This window comes from Lolium rigidum, chromosome 4, assembly GCF_022539505.1.
Source record: "Lolium rigidum isolate FL_2022 chromosome 4, APGP_CSIRO_Lrig_0.1, whole genome shotgun sequence".
Lineage (NCBI taxonomy): Eukaryota > Viridiplantae > Streptophyta > Magnoliopsida > Poales > Poaceae > Lolium > Lolium rigidum.
In genome coordinates, this window is record NC_061511.1 from 34,952,149 (window position 1) to 34,969,373 (window position 17,225).

The following is a 17,225-nucleotide window of genomic DNA, read 5'->3' on the forward strand; positions in this document are numbered from 1 at the left end:
TGAATCTTGTTCATCCATCTGTTTTCCATCAAGCAATGAACCAAGATTAGATAGACGAAAAATCATCTCATTCCTGCTCTTTATTTTCACTCACCAGAAATCAAACCGAGCCTTCCTCTATAAATACAAGCCTCATAGCCACATGCCGCGTGTCGGCTTCGCGTGACTTGTGACTTTGGACTTTGGCGAGGCGAGGCCGAGGGCGCCGCCATGCTTCATTGGCATCGCGAGGAGAGGAGAGGGTGTGGCCATGGAACTCCGATGACTTCAGCGTGGTGTGGCGTGGCTGTGGGAAGCAAGCATGTACTTGCTCTTCAAATCGATGGATCCAGCACTAGGTAATCAATCCATCTTGTTTTCCTTGTGCTGCCGTCGCTCTTTTCTTCTCTCAATTGGACGACACGGCAAAGGAGAGTCGCTTTCTTCTGGGAGTAATCGATAGCTTCTAGGCTGCACCATGAGGGTTATGACTGCCCTGCTGGAATCCTAGACGGAGAAGTTTCTAGGCTGCACCATGAGGGTTATGACTGCACCATGAGGGTCACGCTGAGCTGCTCCGCGCCGGACGCCTGTAGCCCCAGGCGGCGCGCATCGTGGCCACAAACAGCGTGGAGCCCGAGTCCAGGAGCACGATGAGTCGCACGCCGTTGATCGTCACCAGCAGCAACATGGTCTCCTCCCGCCGGATGCCTGCGAGCGCATGTAGGGAGACGACGAAGGCTTTGGCCTGGACCGGCCTCGGCGGCCGAAGGAGACGGCCCGGGTGCCACGGACGGCTGCGGAAATGGCGTAACTACGGCCACAGTACCCGGCGGTGGCGGCCCGTAGGGGCTCGCGAGGAACGTGCGGATGCCCGCGACCGCCTGGGATCGGGCGAGGGTGACGCTCTTGCGTCACTTTCCTGTTGGGGCCTCGCTTTGGATGTGCCGCCGGTCGGAGGGACTAGTGGAGCGCTTTGGTGGTTGGTGTCGGCGAGCTTCTCGTCTTCGGCTAGGCGGTGCGCGGCCTGGGGCTGGCGTGGATGCCGGAGCGGTGGCTCCTGGATATCGCCTCCGCCGTGTTGCGTCGAGGCATAAGGGTGTCGGCTTTGGTTGCTTGGGTGACTTGGTCGTCGGCTCGCGTGGGGACGCTGCTCCCACACCGGCGCCCCCAAACAGGCGGCCCCGATATATTTAGAAAATCAAATTCAAATATTGAAAACGATATTCATAAGAAGTTCGAACGGGGAGTCGAAGGCGCTGAAGTCCGGGTCGTCGCCGCCGGACGACCGGAAGGACCAGCTGTTGGCGCTGTCGCCCTCCTCCTCGTCGGCCTTCTCCTCCTTTGGCGCCGGCAGCTCCGATGGTCCGGCGAGGTTGACGTAGTTGGCGCCGTGGTCCCTGGCGGACCACACCGCCGCCTGCCGCGGGTCGATCACGATGTGACTGTAGTCCTCGTCGATGGAGCGGCCGATGATAAAGCTCTGGGCGGGGAAGTCCTCCTCGTCGTCGTCGACTGCGGGAAGTAGACCGGCTCCCGTTGCCCGCGGTTCGTTCCGGCGACCTCTACGGCGCGCGCGTCGGTGCCATGGTCGCCGCCTGCGAGAAGTAGACCGGCTCCCGTTGCCCGCGGTGGCGTGGACAGTAGCCGTACTCGCGGAGCGTGGCATCGATGTCGCGGCCGTACCACCAGGCACGGCGGCCGACGTTGTTAAAGCGGCCACCGGAGGGATTCGGTGTGGCAACATTCATGGAATGCACTCCACCCCCTAGTCGGTTACTTTGAAGCATGGTCGAGCCCTTGGCGCCCCTCCAGCGGTCTTGGTGCACGTACGTCCGCTGCCTCCACCTCAAGCCTAACGTGAAAATACCATGATCCACAAAAAACAGGATGAAGATATTGTTCGAACGTTCGAAATCCGAAACGCGAGCGCGACTGGATCTTGGCCGATCGAAAGGGCGCCAATGACCATGATTTTTTCGGAAAAAACAAAGAAAATAAGGAAATTGCTGGACTCAACGTGAAAATACCATGTCAACTTTACTTTTACCTCACGGGAGGAGGCAAACGTGCGGATCGATCCGCTCAAGAACCTCCTGCGCACCAGCGACGGTGAACACACCAGGCCAGACACCGCGGAACTTCTCGCTTGGAGGTTTTCAGGCCCCGAAGCTGGCATCCCACCCCCAGTCCCGGAGGATAGGCGGATGCCGCGACTATCTGGTCTGGTGCCAGATCAAAGCTTACTTATCACGGCCGCGGACGTGAGCAGTAAACAACGATCTCGCAGGGGCTCAAGCGCAAAATCCAGAATACAAACTCCCTAGCCCTCCAGAGCTGGAGTGACAGGCGCCCACGACAGCGCTCGGCCGGAGTGGCCGCAGACACGGCCCCTTTTAAGCTGGTCGTTCAGTCGATCGGCTAGCGATGTGGGACTATTTTTCGATGTGATTCCCGTTCCGACCTGCCACGCAGGAAACAGGAGGCCCAACTCGACCGCTGGACCTTAGTATGCAACGCTACAACTCTCTCTAGTGGAGCCCCAACAAGCGGTTGGTTTCCGGCCCAGACAAAGAAACAGGTTCCACATATATGTCGTGGACTGCTCACCATGAACTAGTATTAGGTCCTAATTGAGCGAGTGCGTCATTTTGACCCAGAGCTCCACTAAGCTCATCTTTTCAAACTTCGAAAATTCAGTTATTTTTTTCATTTCCTAATTTTTTTAATTTTTAGCAAAATTATTTGAAATAAAGTTTATGTTTTAAAAATAAAAAAGGCTCGAACGGACTAGTTACTGTTGTTTGAACCACTGTAAGCCAAGCATACTTCGCGTGCATAATTGGAGCACTCGTAACTAGCTAATTTATAATTTTTCAGAGCCTCCCTTGTAAATATGCTATCTCTATATAAATACATGCACCCGACAGTCCGACAGTTTGATTTACTGTGTGGCAATTGCCTAGCTCTTCCTTTTTACAGGTATCGGAGCCCTACCACCAGATGCAAGACGATCGCGGTTGCCAGGCAACCCTCAAGAAGGAGAAGGATGTCGTTGCATTCTCTCCCCACACATGTTGGCAATGTCACTTCCATCCGCAGTCGCGTCCCCATCGCAGTTATTGTAAGGAATTCAGCGTAATATTAATTATTATGCAATACTGTTATTTTTAACCTGAAAATTTAGTGGCACGCATTATTTACATTTGAGGAACGATTAACAGTGTCTCACTTGCCAAGAATGTCTGAAAATGGAATCAATGGCACATCAGATATAGTGCCTCAAATTGATATGGAAGGCATAAAACAAAAGTGCCGGCAATGATTTTACAGGCAATTTAACAAGTGCTGGCAATGGTTTTACAGGCAATTTAAAAACTGCAGGCAATGGTTTTACAGGCAATTAAAAAAGTGCTGGCAATGGTTTTACAGGCAATTTAAAAACTGCAGGCAATGGTTTTACAGGCAATTAAAAAAGTGCTGGCAATGGTTTTACAGGCAATTAAAAAAGTGCCTGCAATGGTTTTACAGGCAATTTAAAGAGTGCCGGCAAAGATAATACTACCGGCAGTTTTAAAAGTACCACAAAATAGAAGTGCCGGCAGTTTGAAATGTGCCACTAAATAAAAGTGCCGGCAAAGACCTACCTCAATTGGAATAAATGCAGCACTTTTTTTTGTGCCTTAAAAAAACTTTGCCGGCACTTTTGGTACAATTACCGGCACTTTTTTGTGCCGGCAATCTGGGTACCTGACAGCTAGATACGCACAAACTATTTGCCAATTAAACAGGATGAGAGTGAGTACGTATTATATGAAAAAAACCAAGCTTTGTGCTATAAATGTGATAGAGAAAACAAAATCTGTGTCACGTATTAAATAAATAAAAAACCAGGTTTATCTGTGTCACGTATTAAATAAATAAAAAACCAGGTTTATCTGTGTCACGTATTAAATAAATAAAAAACCAGGTTTATCTGTGTCACGTATTAAATAAATAAAAAACCAGGTTTATCTGTGTCACGTATTAAATAAATAAAAAACCAGGTTTATCTGTGTCACGTATTAAATAAATAAAAAACCAGGTTTATCTGTGTCACGTATTAAATAAATAAAAAACCAGGTTTTGTGATAGAGAAAAAGAGTTTGTAACCTGGTTGATGAGCGAACCCCTACACCACCAAACACCACTTTGGTGTAGACCCAACAACCTCGCGGGATTTTCAGCTGATAAATAGTAGATAGTAGAGGGGATATTCATTTTGGCTCATAGGAGCATTTGCTCCCATTGTGTGAATCTACATTTCGAAGTGTCAAAAAATTCTAAACTAAAAAATTTCATGTACATCTACATATTTTATGTTCGTACACAAGTTTTCAAAAAAAACTATAAAAAATTGTGGCTCCAGTAAAAAAGACAAATTTTGATGCTATAACACGACTACGTACAGGACATTTTTTTATCTTTTTTGTACACGCCACATAAAATGTTGTTTCTCCGTGAAAACTTGTGCACTAACATAGAATGTCACGATGTACAACAAAAAATTTATGTCAGAATTTTTTGACATTTTTAAAATTGTTTTTTAATTATTTTGTATAATAGGAGCATTTGCTCCTATGAGCCAAAACGCCACCTCCGTAGTAGAGTATATATTTTGCTTGGGCTTTTGACCACAAGCACACAGAGCAACACCACCTTCTCCATGCGGAGGAAGGCGACGGCCGCGAGGTTATTGGGTCATCATGCAGGGGCTCAAAGCCCAAAATCCAGATCACAAACTGCTCCGCCCTCCCAGAAGCAGGAGTCACAGGCGCCCGCGACAGCGCCCGGCTGTCCGCAGTCACCGCCGACACGGCTCCTTTTAAGCTGGTGCTCCAGCTCTTCGGCTAGCGGTGTGGGACTATTGCTCGACGCACAACTTCCCTTTCGCTGGTGCTTCACTGGAGACTGGACACCCTTCCACTCTCTCTGGTAGAGGCCCAGCAACATTTAGCTTCCCGGCCCAGCCAACGAAACAGATTGCGCCGGCTGCATGCATGAAACACGTGTCTGCACGTTGGTGCACACGCGTCCCGGTCGTCTTTCCACGCGCACCTGGAGACTGGAGTAGTACGTCACAGCCCAAAGCCTCCGTCCGTTCACCGCCGAACGCCCGGTCGCCCGCAGCACCATCCCGACCGAGCTCAGCCTCGTCCGCGCGCGACCATGGATCCCGACGAGGTCGAACTCGAACCCGCCGGCGTCCACAACCACGACCGCCTCACCCACAACCCCCAGGCTCCAGGCGGCGGCGGTAACGGCAGCTGGGCCTGCCGCCTGCTCCGCTGCGGGTGTGACTTCGCCCGGAAGGCGGCCCTCGCCGGCGCCGCGGCCACGGCCGCGCCCGTGGTGGTCCCGCCGCTCATCGTCCTCTCCGCCGCCGGCGTCGCGCTCTCCGTCCCCTTCGCCGCCTACCTCGCCAGCCTCGCCGCCACCGACTACCTCACGCGCGCGCTCCTGCGTGCCTGCCGACCGCCGTCGCGGCCGTACCACTACCACCGCCAAGAATTCGACGACGGCGTGGAGCAAGAGTTTGGCCGGGGGCCTCCGGCTTTCGGTCATTTGGGTACTGAAGCAGAGCAGCGCCAGCGCGAGGAAGACGAGTTCGACACTGCCCTGCTTCTGCTGCTGCCACGGGATCATGGTGTTTCTGAAGCGCTGGCGCCGGCGTTTGCCGACGACGGGGTGGACGAGGAGGAGGGCAAAACTTCTGCCCAAGAATCTGGCCGGGATTCATGCACAGCAAGCCGTGGACAGGGAACCGAGGAGCACACACCAATGGAGAGAAAGGAGGTGCTACCGATGGGCTTCGGTGTTTCTGCATCGGCAAACCCGCTGTTCTCAGACGATTATAGTCAGCCTCAGGTTCAGGAAATGGGACAAGGTGAATTTTCTGTACCGGATCCAGTGCAACAACCATTTCGATCAGAGAATTGGAGTGAGAAAGAGGGTGACGTGTATTCTAAATACTACAAAGAAGAGGATGGCAGGAGTACAGAGGAAAACAAGGCTACCAAGGAGAAGCTGTCGCAAGGTTTCGGTTTTCCTGAATCGTCAGGTGACAAAGACAATGAGGATCAGGAAAAGGGAGAAGGTGAATTTTCAGCACAGAATTCAGGCCAGTATTCACTTTTATTGAACCCCGGGAATGAAAATGAGCAGAGCATGGCAGTGGAGGAGAAGAAGTCTGCCGAGGACATGCCACTGAGAGGCTTTGTTGCCTCTGAATCACCAGCTCCACTGTTCCATGATGAAGAGAAGGAGACCGACACTTCACTGTTGTTGCCACGGGATCATGATGCTTCTGAAGCACCGGTGCCAGCGTTTTCTGACGAGGTAGGAGGTGAATTTTCTTCTGTTCAAGAATCTGGCCTCAAGTCATACACATCAGACCGCGGTGAAGAGGCAGAGGAGCACACACCAATGAGGGGAAGTGAGTCTACTGGAAAGGAGGTGCTACCGCACAGCATTGGTGTTTCTGCATCAGCGAAGCCACTGTTTTTAGACGAGGATAATCTGGTCCAGGAAAAAAGAGAAGGTGGATTTTCTGTACATAATTCGGGCCAACAATCATATCAATCGGAGAATAGGAATAAAGAAGAAGAGGAGGATGGCAAAAGTACAGAGGAAAACAAGTCTATCAAGGAGACGCTGTCACAAGGCTTCAATTTTCCTGAACCGCCTGTGCCGTCACCACGTGGCGATGACAACAATGTGGTCCAGGAAAAGGGAGGTGTATTTTTTGTACAGAATTCAGGCCAAAAATCATTTCAATCAAAGAATTGGAATGAAAAAGAAGATGGTGGCAAAACTAGGGAGGAAAACAAGTCTAACGAGGAGACGCTGTCGCAAGGCTTCTATTTTCCTGAACAACCTGTGCCGACACCGGGTGGCGATGACGACAATGTGGTCCAGGAAAAGGGAGGTGTATTTTTTGTACAGAATTCAGGCCAACAATCAAAGAATGGAAAAGAAGAAGAGTATGGCAATACTAGGGAGGAAAACAAGTCTAACGAGGAGACGCTGTCGCAAGGCTTCTATTTTCCTGAATTATGTGTGCCAGCTTCAAGTGACAAAGACAATACGGTCCAGGAGAAGGGAGAAGTTGAATCGTCTGCACAGAGTTTAGGCCAACATTCACTTTTATCGAGCACCGGGCATAAAAATGAGGAGGGCATAACAATGGAGGAAGACAAGTCTACCGAGGTCATGCCACTTCGAGACTTTGTTGTTTATGAATCATCAGTTCCAGTGCTCCATGGTGATGCTGTTCAGAGCAAGGAAGGATTTGACGTTGCAGTTCAGGAGTTGTTGGAAGAAGCTAATAGTACAGCACCTGCAAGTGAGGTGCTGCCACCAAGTAACCTTGCGACTCGTGAGTCACCGGTGGATCATGTTACAAGGGAAGTTGATGATGTGGATGTTGGCATTGCTGCTGCGGAAGAACCTGAGAGTGAGGTACTGCACCCGACTAGTGAGTCACCGGCTTATCCTGTTACCAGGGAAAGTGTTGATGTGCAGGTGGAGATTATTTCTGTTGCAGCACCTGAAAGTGAGGTGCTGCCACCGAGTAACCTTGTGGCTCGTGAGTCACCACCGAATGTTGCTACGAAGAAGATGGTGTCCAAGGGTTTCTATTTTCCTGCATCGGGTGTGCCAGCACCGGGTGGTGGCGACAATGTGGTCCAGAAGAAGGGAGAAGGTGAACTTTCAGTACAGAGTTCAGGCCAACAATCATTTCAATCGAAGAATTGGAATGATAAAGAAGAAGACGATGGCAGAACTACAGAGGAAAATAAATCAACCGAGGAGACTGTGTCGCAAGGCTTGTATTTCCCTGAATCACATGTTCCGGCGTCAGGTGACAAAGGCAATGTGGTCCGGCAAAAGGGAGAAGGTGAATTTTCTGCACAGAATTTAGCTCCATATTCACTTCCGTTGAATACCAAGGATGAAAAAGAGAAGGACATCACAATGGAGGAAAAGAAGCCTACCGAGGACATGCCACCGCGAGACTTCACAGTCTCTGAATCATCAGTTTCGGTGCTCCATGGTGAAGATGATGTGGTTCAGAGCAAAGAAGGATTTGAAGTCACAGTGCAAGGGGTAGTGGAAGAAGCCGATAGTAATACAGATCTTGATATGGGTGAAGTGGATAATGTGCAAGTGGAGATTATTGCGATTGCAGCACCTGAAAGTGAGGCGCTTCCTTCATGTAGGATGGATCTTGTTACAGGGGAAATTGTTGATGTGTATGCCGGCATTGCTGCTGCTGTTGAACCTGAGACTGAGAGTGAGGTGCTGCATCCGAGTAACCTTACGACTAGTGAGTCGTCGGCTGATCCTGAAACCAGAGAAATTGTTGATGTGCAAGTCGACATTGTTGATGCTGCGGTGCCTCTAAGTGAGGTACTGCCACTGAGTAGCCTTGCGGCTCTTGAGTCACAGGCGATTGCAGAAACTGCACATGTTGGTGAGGTACAAAATGAGAAGAGCATGGCAATAGAGGAAAAGAACTCTATCGAGGACATGCCACCGCGAGGCTCTTTTGTCTCTGAATCATCAGTTCCAATGCTGGGTGGTGAAGATGATGTGGCTCAGAGCAAGGAAGGATTTGAAGTTGCAGTTCAGGAGTTGATGGAAGAAGCTAATAGTAATACCGATCTTGTTAAGGGCGAAGTGGTTGATGTGCAAGTGGAGATTATTGGTATTGCAGCACCTGAAAGTGAGGTGCTGTCACCGGGTAACTTTGCGGCTCATGACTCACCAGCAGATCCTGTTGCTGGGGAAATTGTTCGTGTGCAAGTCGACATTGCTGCTGCTGCGGCGACTGGAAGTGAGATGCTGCACCCGAGTGACCTTGCGACTAGTGATACACCGGCAGATTCTGTTACTGGAGAAATTGTTAATGTGCAAGTCGATGCTGCTGCTGCTGCGGCGCATGGGAGTGAGGTGCTGCCACTGAGTAGCCTTGCAGCTTGTGAGTCACAGGCAGTTGCGGAAACTGAACATGTTGGCGAGATTATAGGAATTACTGTGGTAGAAGACATTGTCAGGGATTTTGATGATGTCAATAAAGGTGTTAGTTTTATCCCGGTGGCCTCGGTGCATGATGGTGAAGATGTAATGTCCAGTGGGAGCACACCATATTTATCCACCGTGGAGGAAGAGATGAGTGACCAGCCCAATCAGTCAACTGGTGCGGGCTACGCAGTGAAGAATGAAGCATTCGGGAGCAGAGTTGCTGCTGGGGGTGAGGTGAGCCGATAACACATATGTGTTTGTTACCGCTAATTAGTAACTAGAATATCTGTAGGATTTTGTCAAACAGTGGCTAAAAGAATTTCTGTTATATGGACTACCTATATAGCATGTCTGGGACACTGGTAAACATTCCTTTGTTTTGTTAAGTAAACAACTGTGTAACGAGCCACTACAAGTCTGTAGGATCTACGAACAATCATCATAAACTTGCCTGCCTGATTATTATTTTTACAACAGGACAAAAGTGATCAGACATGTTTTACTTATATTGAAATAATGATATGCTACTTTACGCATACATGGCATGTTAATAACATCCTTTCTTAGAATAGTAACAGACCACCGGAACAATCTAATATATGTAATATGTCAGTACTTCATACATGTCTTTGAACCAAATATTTATGCTATAATGTTCTTCTATGTATGCCGAGACATAGTCTGCTATTCACTGCGAGAGCGGCGATTGTCCCGTGCACGAAAACATTAGGTTTCGTCAGAAATCATTAAGTTTCAGACTTTCGAAACATAATAAAACTTAATATTATTTATATCAAGGATCTTAAAGCAGGAAAGAAAGAAAATTGGATGGCAACCACGTGCACGGGATGTCCCGTGCACGGGAGAATGACATTTCTGTATTTACTGCTGGATGCAAACTATAAACAATATTTTTTTTTTTGCGAAAGTATAAACAATATTTTTCAGAAGACTAAAATTAACTTGGCTTTGCACCTTCAGATAAGGACCATCCCGTGCACGGGAGAATGACATTTCTGTATTTACTGCTGGATGCAAACTATAAACAATATTTTTCAGAAGACTAAAATTAACTGTGGCTTTGCACCTTCAGATAAGGACCTGAAAAACTAGAGCGATGTTTTATGTGAGCATGGACACAATAATAATCTAATAAATTTTGCAACACAAGAGAGAGAGTATTATAAGGTGTACCAGTGATATGCCCGAAAATGCTAACTGATACCCATGGCGGCCTGTCACCGGGTTAGGGATATCAACTGGATGTCTGTAGGACAGTTTGCTAAACTGAATGACATCCATGTCTAGCATGATTCATATTTGTGCACTATTTTTTTTCCTCTCTAATCATGCTTCTCCTTGTTTCGACCAGGCTGGCTACACCGAAGAAGAGTTGAGGGAACAACTTGACGCTCTAAGAACAATAACTGGGTACGGAGCTGTGCCTTCTCCAACACTGGAAGGGGAGCTGGCGGGCCTCTACATATTCGTGGGTGTGGAACCCTCTGTCGGCTCAAGTGATACCTTGGACCACCTGATGGAGCTCAATGCAAAACTCCGATTCTTGAAATCGATCATCGGAATTGACTGAATATCTCACTAGAGAGTTCCCAGGTGCTTTGTGATTGTGTATACATCCGTAGATGTTACGTGGATTAACTGTATCTGTAATTCTGTATATGCACATAGTTGCAGCTTTCATGTATCTGTGTATGAATAATTGCAGAAGATTCTCTTCCTGTTGTGATCTTTTAGCTATATTTATGTGTACCCTAACTTTATGGCATGCTACTATTTGTCATCTGCCGGAACTGGAGAGAAAAATTGACGTTGCTATATCCTGTGCTATCGCGGTGACTGGTTTGTTATGCTGGATCACTATTCATTAGAGCATGGTCTCTCGGGGCAATTTGGCCATTCATTTCCAGAATATGTAGGGTACAAGTTATAATAAAAAAAAATTGAAGATTGCATGTTGTATGCTGTAGTGCGTACGCCCTATTTTCTAAAAAGAACTTGTGTCTGGACCAACATTAGAGTTGAATGCAATGGGTTTGCGTATTTGAATGGTTTGTTATGCTGGATCACTATTCACTAGAGCATAGTCTCTCGGGGCAATTTGGCCATTCATTTCCAGAATATGTAGGGTACAAGTTATAATATTTTTTTAAAAAAGATTACATGTTGTATGCTATAGTGCGTACTACATCCATAATATGCCCTATTTTCTAAAAAAAAACTTGTGTCTGGACCAACATTAGAGTTGAGTGCAATGGGTTTGCGTATTTGAATTTCTGAAGATTTTGCCATGTAGACAACATTTCTAAACCTGGGATCCAAAATTGTTGACCACATTGTTTTGTAAGAACTTGAGGCATAGAAACTGAAAATTGGCAGGATTTGGTTCATGCTAGTTCGTGTGATGCTTCGCTCACAAAGACATTAATCTTTAAATTGCCCAGTTTTCCTCTAAAAAATTGTGCACTTTCTTCTTAATTAATAAATAAGGCTTAGCTTTTGTCTTCCTTTCAAAAAGAACAATCAGTTTCTAGTATCTACAATTTTACACGTAACTTCTATATAGTTCGAACGTGGATCATAGGCTATCGACAAGACATCCAGGCCTACCGATACACAATCATAATACAAGGTACAATGAATACAGAAAAGAAGACAAGTGACCCGCAAAAAAAAAAAAAAAAAAAAAAAAAAAGATAAGTGCACAGAACAAGCACTACAAACGCATAGCAGACAGACAACACAAAGCGAATTGGCCTACCTAAAGACATTGGGCTAAGGTATGCGGAGGAAAAATAACAAGCAATTCAAACCACAAATATCAGAATTGCAGATACGTACTTAATGCACGGGCTGATTAAAGCTCAATACAAGGTCCAGACGAAGGTACTTAGCGAACAATAGGAGTCTCACACAGGAGGTAGATTTAAGAGACTACAAAGCACGACTTAAACCGAACAAAGATGCTACATGATCGGCATAATATAGTTCAAAGATTACCAACATACGAGTGTCTTATCCTCGTGACGCGTCACCGTTCCCACAAGCCTCTCGCTGGTGGGCACTAGCCTGAGCTAGACAGTCAAGCGAAGTGCCCAGGCCGACCATTTTTTAGTGAATAATTGCCCAGACTGATCACATCTGAAGGTGGTGGTGCCTGCTGAAGAGGCATCACATGTAGCCTTCCGTGGAAACTCTCTGGGGATGTGCTCAGGCTGACCAGGTTTGATTGTTTGAAGCATGGGTCTGAGCCAGCGTTAGGAGGCCTATAACAGCTTGAACTAGCAGCGAAGCCCCCTCCAGCTGCTGGTTTCTGCATATCCATAACTGCGGGGCAGTTCCGCACATTCACCGCCGCCCTCAGGCCTAAGCCATCATCTGAAAGGATATGAGATGCTCTGGGAACAGAACTCTGTTTCAGGGTGACATCCAATCTTTCAGCTTTAGCGATGCTGACTTTCACACGCATCTCGTCACCATAGACTTCTTCCTTGATTTTCAGCTTTAATAGGTATAGCTGAGAACAGGCCCTCTTTATTATTTCTGCGAATTGTGCGGCATCTTGAGACACATTCTTTATCGTGAAAAGCTCTTGTGCTGTGAGGCCAAGTATTTCCTCGCCAGCCTTTTGGAATGCAGTAGCAACGGTTGTCCCAGTGCGATCCTCAATCTTGCACTGCAACAAGTACCTCTGCTCACAGTTTTGAGAGCTCTGCTCGCATTTAGGACAATGCCACGTCCCATCACCATTATGAGTAACCTTTCTGTAGCAGCGCTTACCATCAAGCTCCCTGGTGCAAGATGGGTAAGAAAACCTCTCGGTGCTGATGTGTGAAATTGTACCTTCAACAGTTATCCAATCTGGCTTATCTGATCGCCCTAGAGCTTCTTCCTCGATATGTGCAATTGTTTTGTTCATGACTAAGATTTCCTGAGATAAAGAAGTACAGACACCAAATTCCCCTTCAGTTATGTACCACTGCACCAGCCTTTCTGCCTCAGGCAAGTCCGGATTTACTTTTAACAAGCTTGAGCTGATTGTGTCCACAGTTTTGCCACTGAATTCATGGACACGGCCACCTTTCAGAGCAAGTACAGGATCAAATCCAGAAAGGCACATCGAGTACAACAGCTGACCTTCAGCATTACAGACATTCCCCCAAAGAGTTATTTCCACACTGCAACCAGACATGTCCTTCAGTTGAAGGGATCTTTTCTGGGTTTCCATACCATCCTTCCGCGTTACTGTGACAGAATGGTTAACTGATGTAACAACTCCAAGCAAATCTATCATATCTCCATTATGCAGATTTTGTATTTCTTTGATCAGTTGGAAATTGTATTGCTGCCAAGGGATGCTGCTATCATCACTGGAGCAAATTGCTACAGACGCTGAAGTATCCAGTACCACTTCGTAATCATGGCTTAAATGGTTGAACTTCTGTGCAGGTTTAAGCGATCCTCCAGTTAGCAAGTACACATTTCCAACCACAATTTGCTCACAAAACTGATCAACTGCTGAATTGAAACATATTGCACGAATTTCTCCACCCTGTGCATCAAGGAGATCAAAGGAGAAGACTTTCCCTGCACCAAAGTGCCGGATATCAGTCTTTGCAGTCACCCTGCCCTTGATAGTCCATCTTCCTTGGTATGGGTTCAACACAGCAATCGGGGTGACATAAGATGGCGCGTCATTATTGACAACAGGACCTCTATTCATATACACCAGAGGTTGTTGCTGATACAAAGACTGTTCAGGGAGCCCACAAGTATTGTCAGGATGGCCAAGGCTAAAACCAAAGGGAGGAACCACAGGCTTTTTCCCTTGATGAGAGTTCAGTGAAAGCTGCTGCATCTTGGCATTTGTTGTATTTTGTGTCAGCAGTGGACAATAAAATGGGTTCACGGCATGTTCTTCCCTTGCAGCAACAGAAGAGCGGAACAGACCCTGAAAGGGAGAAAATGCTATGGCGTTAACACCTTGCTCAGCCCTTGACCCATGGATGCTTAGGCTACCAGAATAAGATCTGATATTTGGTTGAGCAGCATTGACCTGATAAACTTTGGGACTGCCAATCAATGTGCACTCAGTTTGCAGTATTTCAAGTTGGATAACAGTGATGACCCTGAATCGAAAATATAATACACATCAGACAACATTTATACATCTATCAATGGAAAATGCATATATAAGTAGCTCTACCAGAAGAGAAGTTTCATGGGCTAAATGTAACACACTAAAGGCAATCGGTATGTAACACACATACTAGCCAGAAACCAGTAGAGTTACAAGATACTAAAGACAAAGTTACCGTATTGGGGAAAGGTATGTGTTTGATTATAAAAGTTAGTTTGGGCAAGTAGAAATCCTACTTTTTTTTTTAGAGCAACCACATATTTCATTAATCGAAAACCAAGTTACATGAAGCAACACATGTGGAAACTAAAAGACAAACCGGGATAAAATGATTATCCTGAATTTGCAGATAAAATCCTAAAAGATCGAGAAATACAAAACGATCCCTAGGGTTTCCTGCAACCACCGTAGCCAGCGGCCGCCGTCCAATTCCAACGCCACCGAGACGAACGCAAGAAGAGACGCCGAGCCTCCACCGTTGCAAGATCCAAAAAAGCACCACCGCCAACGAGGCTTTGTGAGTCGATGAACAGGCCTGCTGCAAGCAGCGAGGCACATGTCACTGTGGCACATCGACCGGGGGACGTCCCCATGATGTCTTGGACCGATACGCCGCCTCCCATCGATGAAGTCGGAGAAGAACGGCATATCCACCACCTCCGGACCAACATCTTCGCTCCAGAAGAACCACCTCGCCCCGGCCCCCAGCACCGTCGTGGACAACGACAAACGCCAGTGACACGTCGAGAAACAGATCTCGCCAGAACGGCGAGAAGACCAAGCTGCCGACCTGAAAGATCGACAAGCACACGTTGCCAACTCCGAGACGCAGCCGTGAAGGTCGCCGCCAGTGTGGGAGTGGAGTCGAGGCAGATTTATTTGCCCGGGCGCCGCTCCCACCACCCCAACGACGCACCACAGACAAGCCCTAACTACAAAACAGAGGAGGAACGAGGTCCCCTCCCCCTCCTGCCGCTGGAGCGGCAAGCGGACGGAGAGGGGCCCAGAGCTCACGCCGGTGGAGATGGGATCTGGTGGTCTTGAGTCAACTCTTCCGTTTAAAAGGGAGTCATGTATGTAGTCTGTTAAGATCAATTGACATAAACATAAGTCTGTAAGCATCAATTGACATGCTGAAACGGTCCAATATGTTGACGCATAGCTAAGGACGGATATTTAGGTAGCATATATATCATACTAATCTCAATAAATCAAAACAAGATGCAAGATTAGATGTGCAACAATAACTACAGTAGGAAATTCATATAAATCCACTCAGTAACAATTAAAAAGCAAGTACTGGCGTGAATGACGATATTTTAGAAGTTAGTTTGCTAATAAATTATCCGAACTGAGATAGTGGAGAACGTTAAATTAAACAATTACAGTAGTGGATACATATATTGTGTTAAATTAAAAAATTATAGTAGTGGATATGTATACTGTTTTAAGAAGAAACATATTGTGTATAAAGATGCAATTCACATGAGTTTTTTTATAAAAAAAATAGATGTTGCCTTGTCTTGAATAGCATTGTCTCCAATAGGCACTTTATTGCTTTGGTTAGTCATATCGTAGTAATATTATAAGAAAAAATATATACTACTACTACCATTATATGGATGAGGAAAATTCTAGTATTTTGTTGTCACATGAGCCATGACCGACGAATCTAAGGATTCATCTCTATAGAAGTGGTCAATGTGCTAAAAGTTTGGACAGATCAGTTTTTAAAGGAGATGCAATTTTTTTCTCAAAGCAGAGAATTGTGTCATTTGTATTAGAGGATGCTTGCCAAATCTAAACGACCGCAAAGGGTGGTGCCATGCCGACACAAAACCACACAAACAAAACAAAGGGAAAGCTTAGTGGCAGAAGCCTGAGATCAGGAAAACGAATATCCTATCTAGCCAATATAAACTTGTGCTGTCATGTGATCCTGCGTGCAGGAAAAAAAAACTGTTGGCAATGAAGGGATGTATGTGCTCTAGATGTACATTGCAGAACATTTCGGAAAATTGATTCGATCTCTAAATAACGGACAGTGCAAATAGCAAGCCTAGATCTAACTGCCATGGCACAAATGCACAAGTCTGTCTTCTAGTTCTGGTAATACCGGTAGCAATTTAACGAAGAAAATCAGGCGCAAAAATACATATTGCTGGCATGTAAGGCCACGAAAATGCGCCGCCTTCATGCATGGACCAACAACAAAAGTACAACCACAGATCTATTGCTTGCGCAGTCACCCACGCAGAGAAAAAAAAAGGACTTGCCAAACCCTAGCATTTCCCCCAATAATTTCGCACACATTATTAACCAGATCAGAACGCAAATCCATCTAGAGCCGACGCGGACTGGGGACGGGGCGGATCGCGATCCGTGGCACGTCACCTTTCGTAGTAGGCGGACTGGGAGACGTAGTCGAGGACGCGTACGACGGAGCCGCCGCGGAGCCGGCCGGCGGAGACGAGGCCGTTGACGGAGGTCGGGAGGATGGCCTGCTGGGAGTGCATGCCGTCGGAGAGCAGGACCCGGTACCGCGGCACGCCGTGGCCGTGGGCGGTGGGGCCGCACACCACCTGCAGCACCGGCCGCAGCCTTGCCGCCGGCCGCGACATGGCCTCCACGGCGCCGTGGGTCAGGTCCGCCTCCGTCCCTCCCCCCATTGCCGCCGCCTGTCGGGAGATCGTAGTAGATGGGTTGTGGAGGAAGATTCGGGAGGAAGGAAGGGGGAGAAGTGTTAACTGAGTAACTGACGGGTGCGACGGTGAGTGGGGGGTTTGCAGTTGTAGTGCGGGGATGGCGTACGAGGGAAGCTGCTGCGGCTTGTCGTGCCGCGGGGAGCAGGGCCGTGTCTTTTCATCCTTTTTCTTTAATAATAACAAAATAATAACGAGGGAGCAGCCAGCCAGCCACGTACTACGAGTAGTATTTTTTTTATTTAGGCATATCTTTTTTTTTTCGGGTAAAAGCGGATTTTATTACTCAATAGGGATTACATTACGAGCAGGTCGGATTC

At 47.2% G+C, this 17,225-nt stretch overlaps 2 protein-coding genes across 2 annotated transcripts; one reads left to right on the plus strand and one right to left on the minus strand.

Annotated features, from left to right (window-relative positions):
• Positions 1-5,187: 5,187 nt before the first annotated feature.
• On the plus strand, positions 5,188-10,636 carry LOC124646874. Its single transcript, XM_047186916.1, has 3 exons — positions 5,188-6,946; positions 7,721-9,279; positions 10,418-10,636. The coding sequence occupies exons 1-3, from the start codon at positions 5,188-5,190 to the stop codon at positions 10,634-10,636; spliced, it is 3,537 nt and encodes a 1,178-aa protein (XP_047042872.1).
• Positions 10,637-12,145: 1,509 nt separating this feature from the next.
• On the minus strand, positions 12,146-16,872 carry LOC124646875 (replication protein A 70 kDa DNA-binding subunit C-like). The gene is made up of 3 exons (XM_047186918.1): positions 16,598-16,872; positions 14,120-14,192; positions 12,146-14,014 (listed from the first exon to the last, which is right to left on the minus strand). The coding sequence occupies exons 1-3, from the start codon at positions 16,870-16,872 to the stop codon at positions 12,146-12,148; spliced, it is 2,217 nt and encodes a 738-aa protein (XP_047042874.1).
• Between the last annotated feature and the right edge of the window lie 353 nt (positions 16,873-17,225).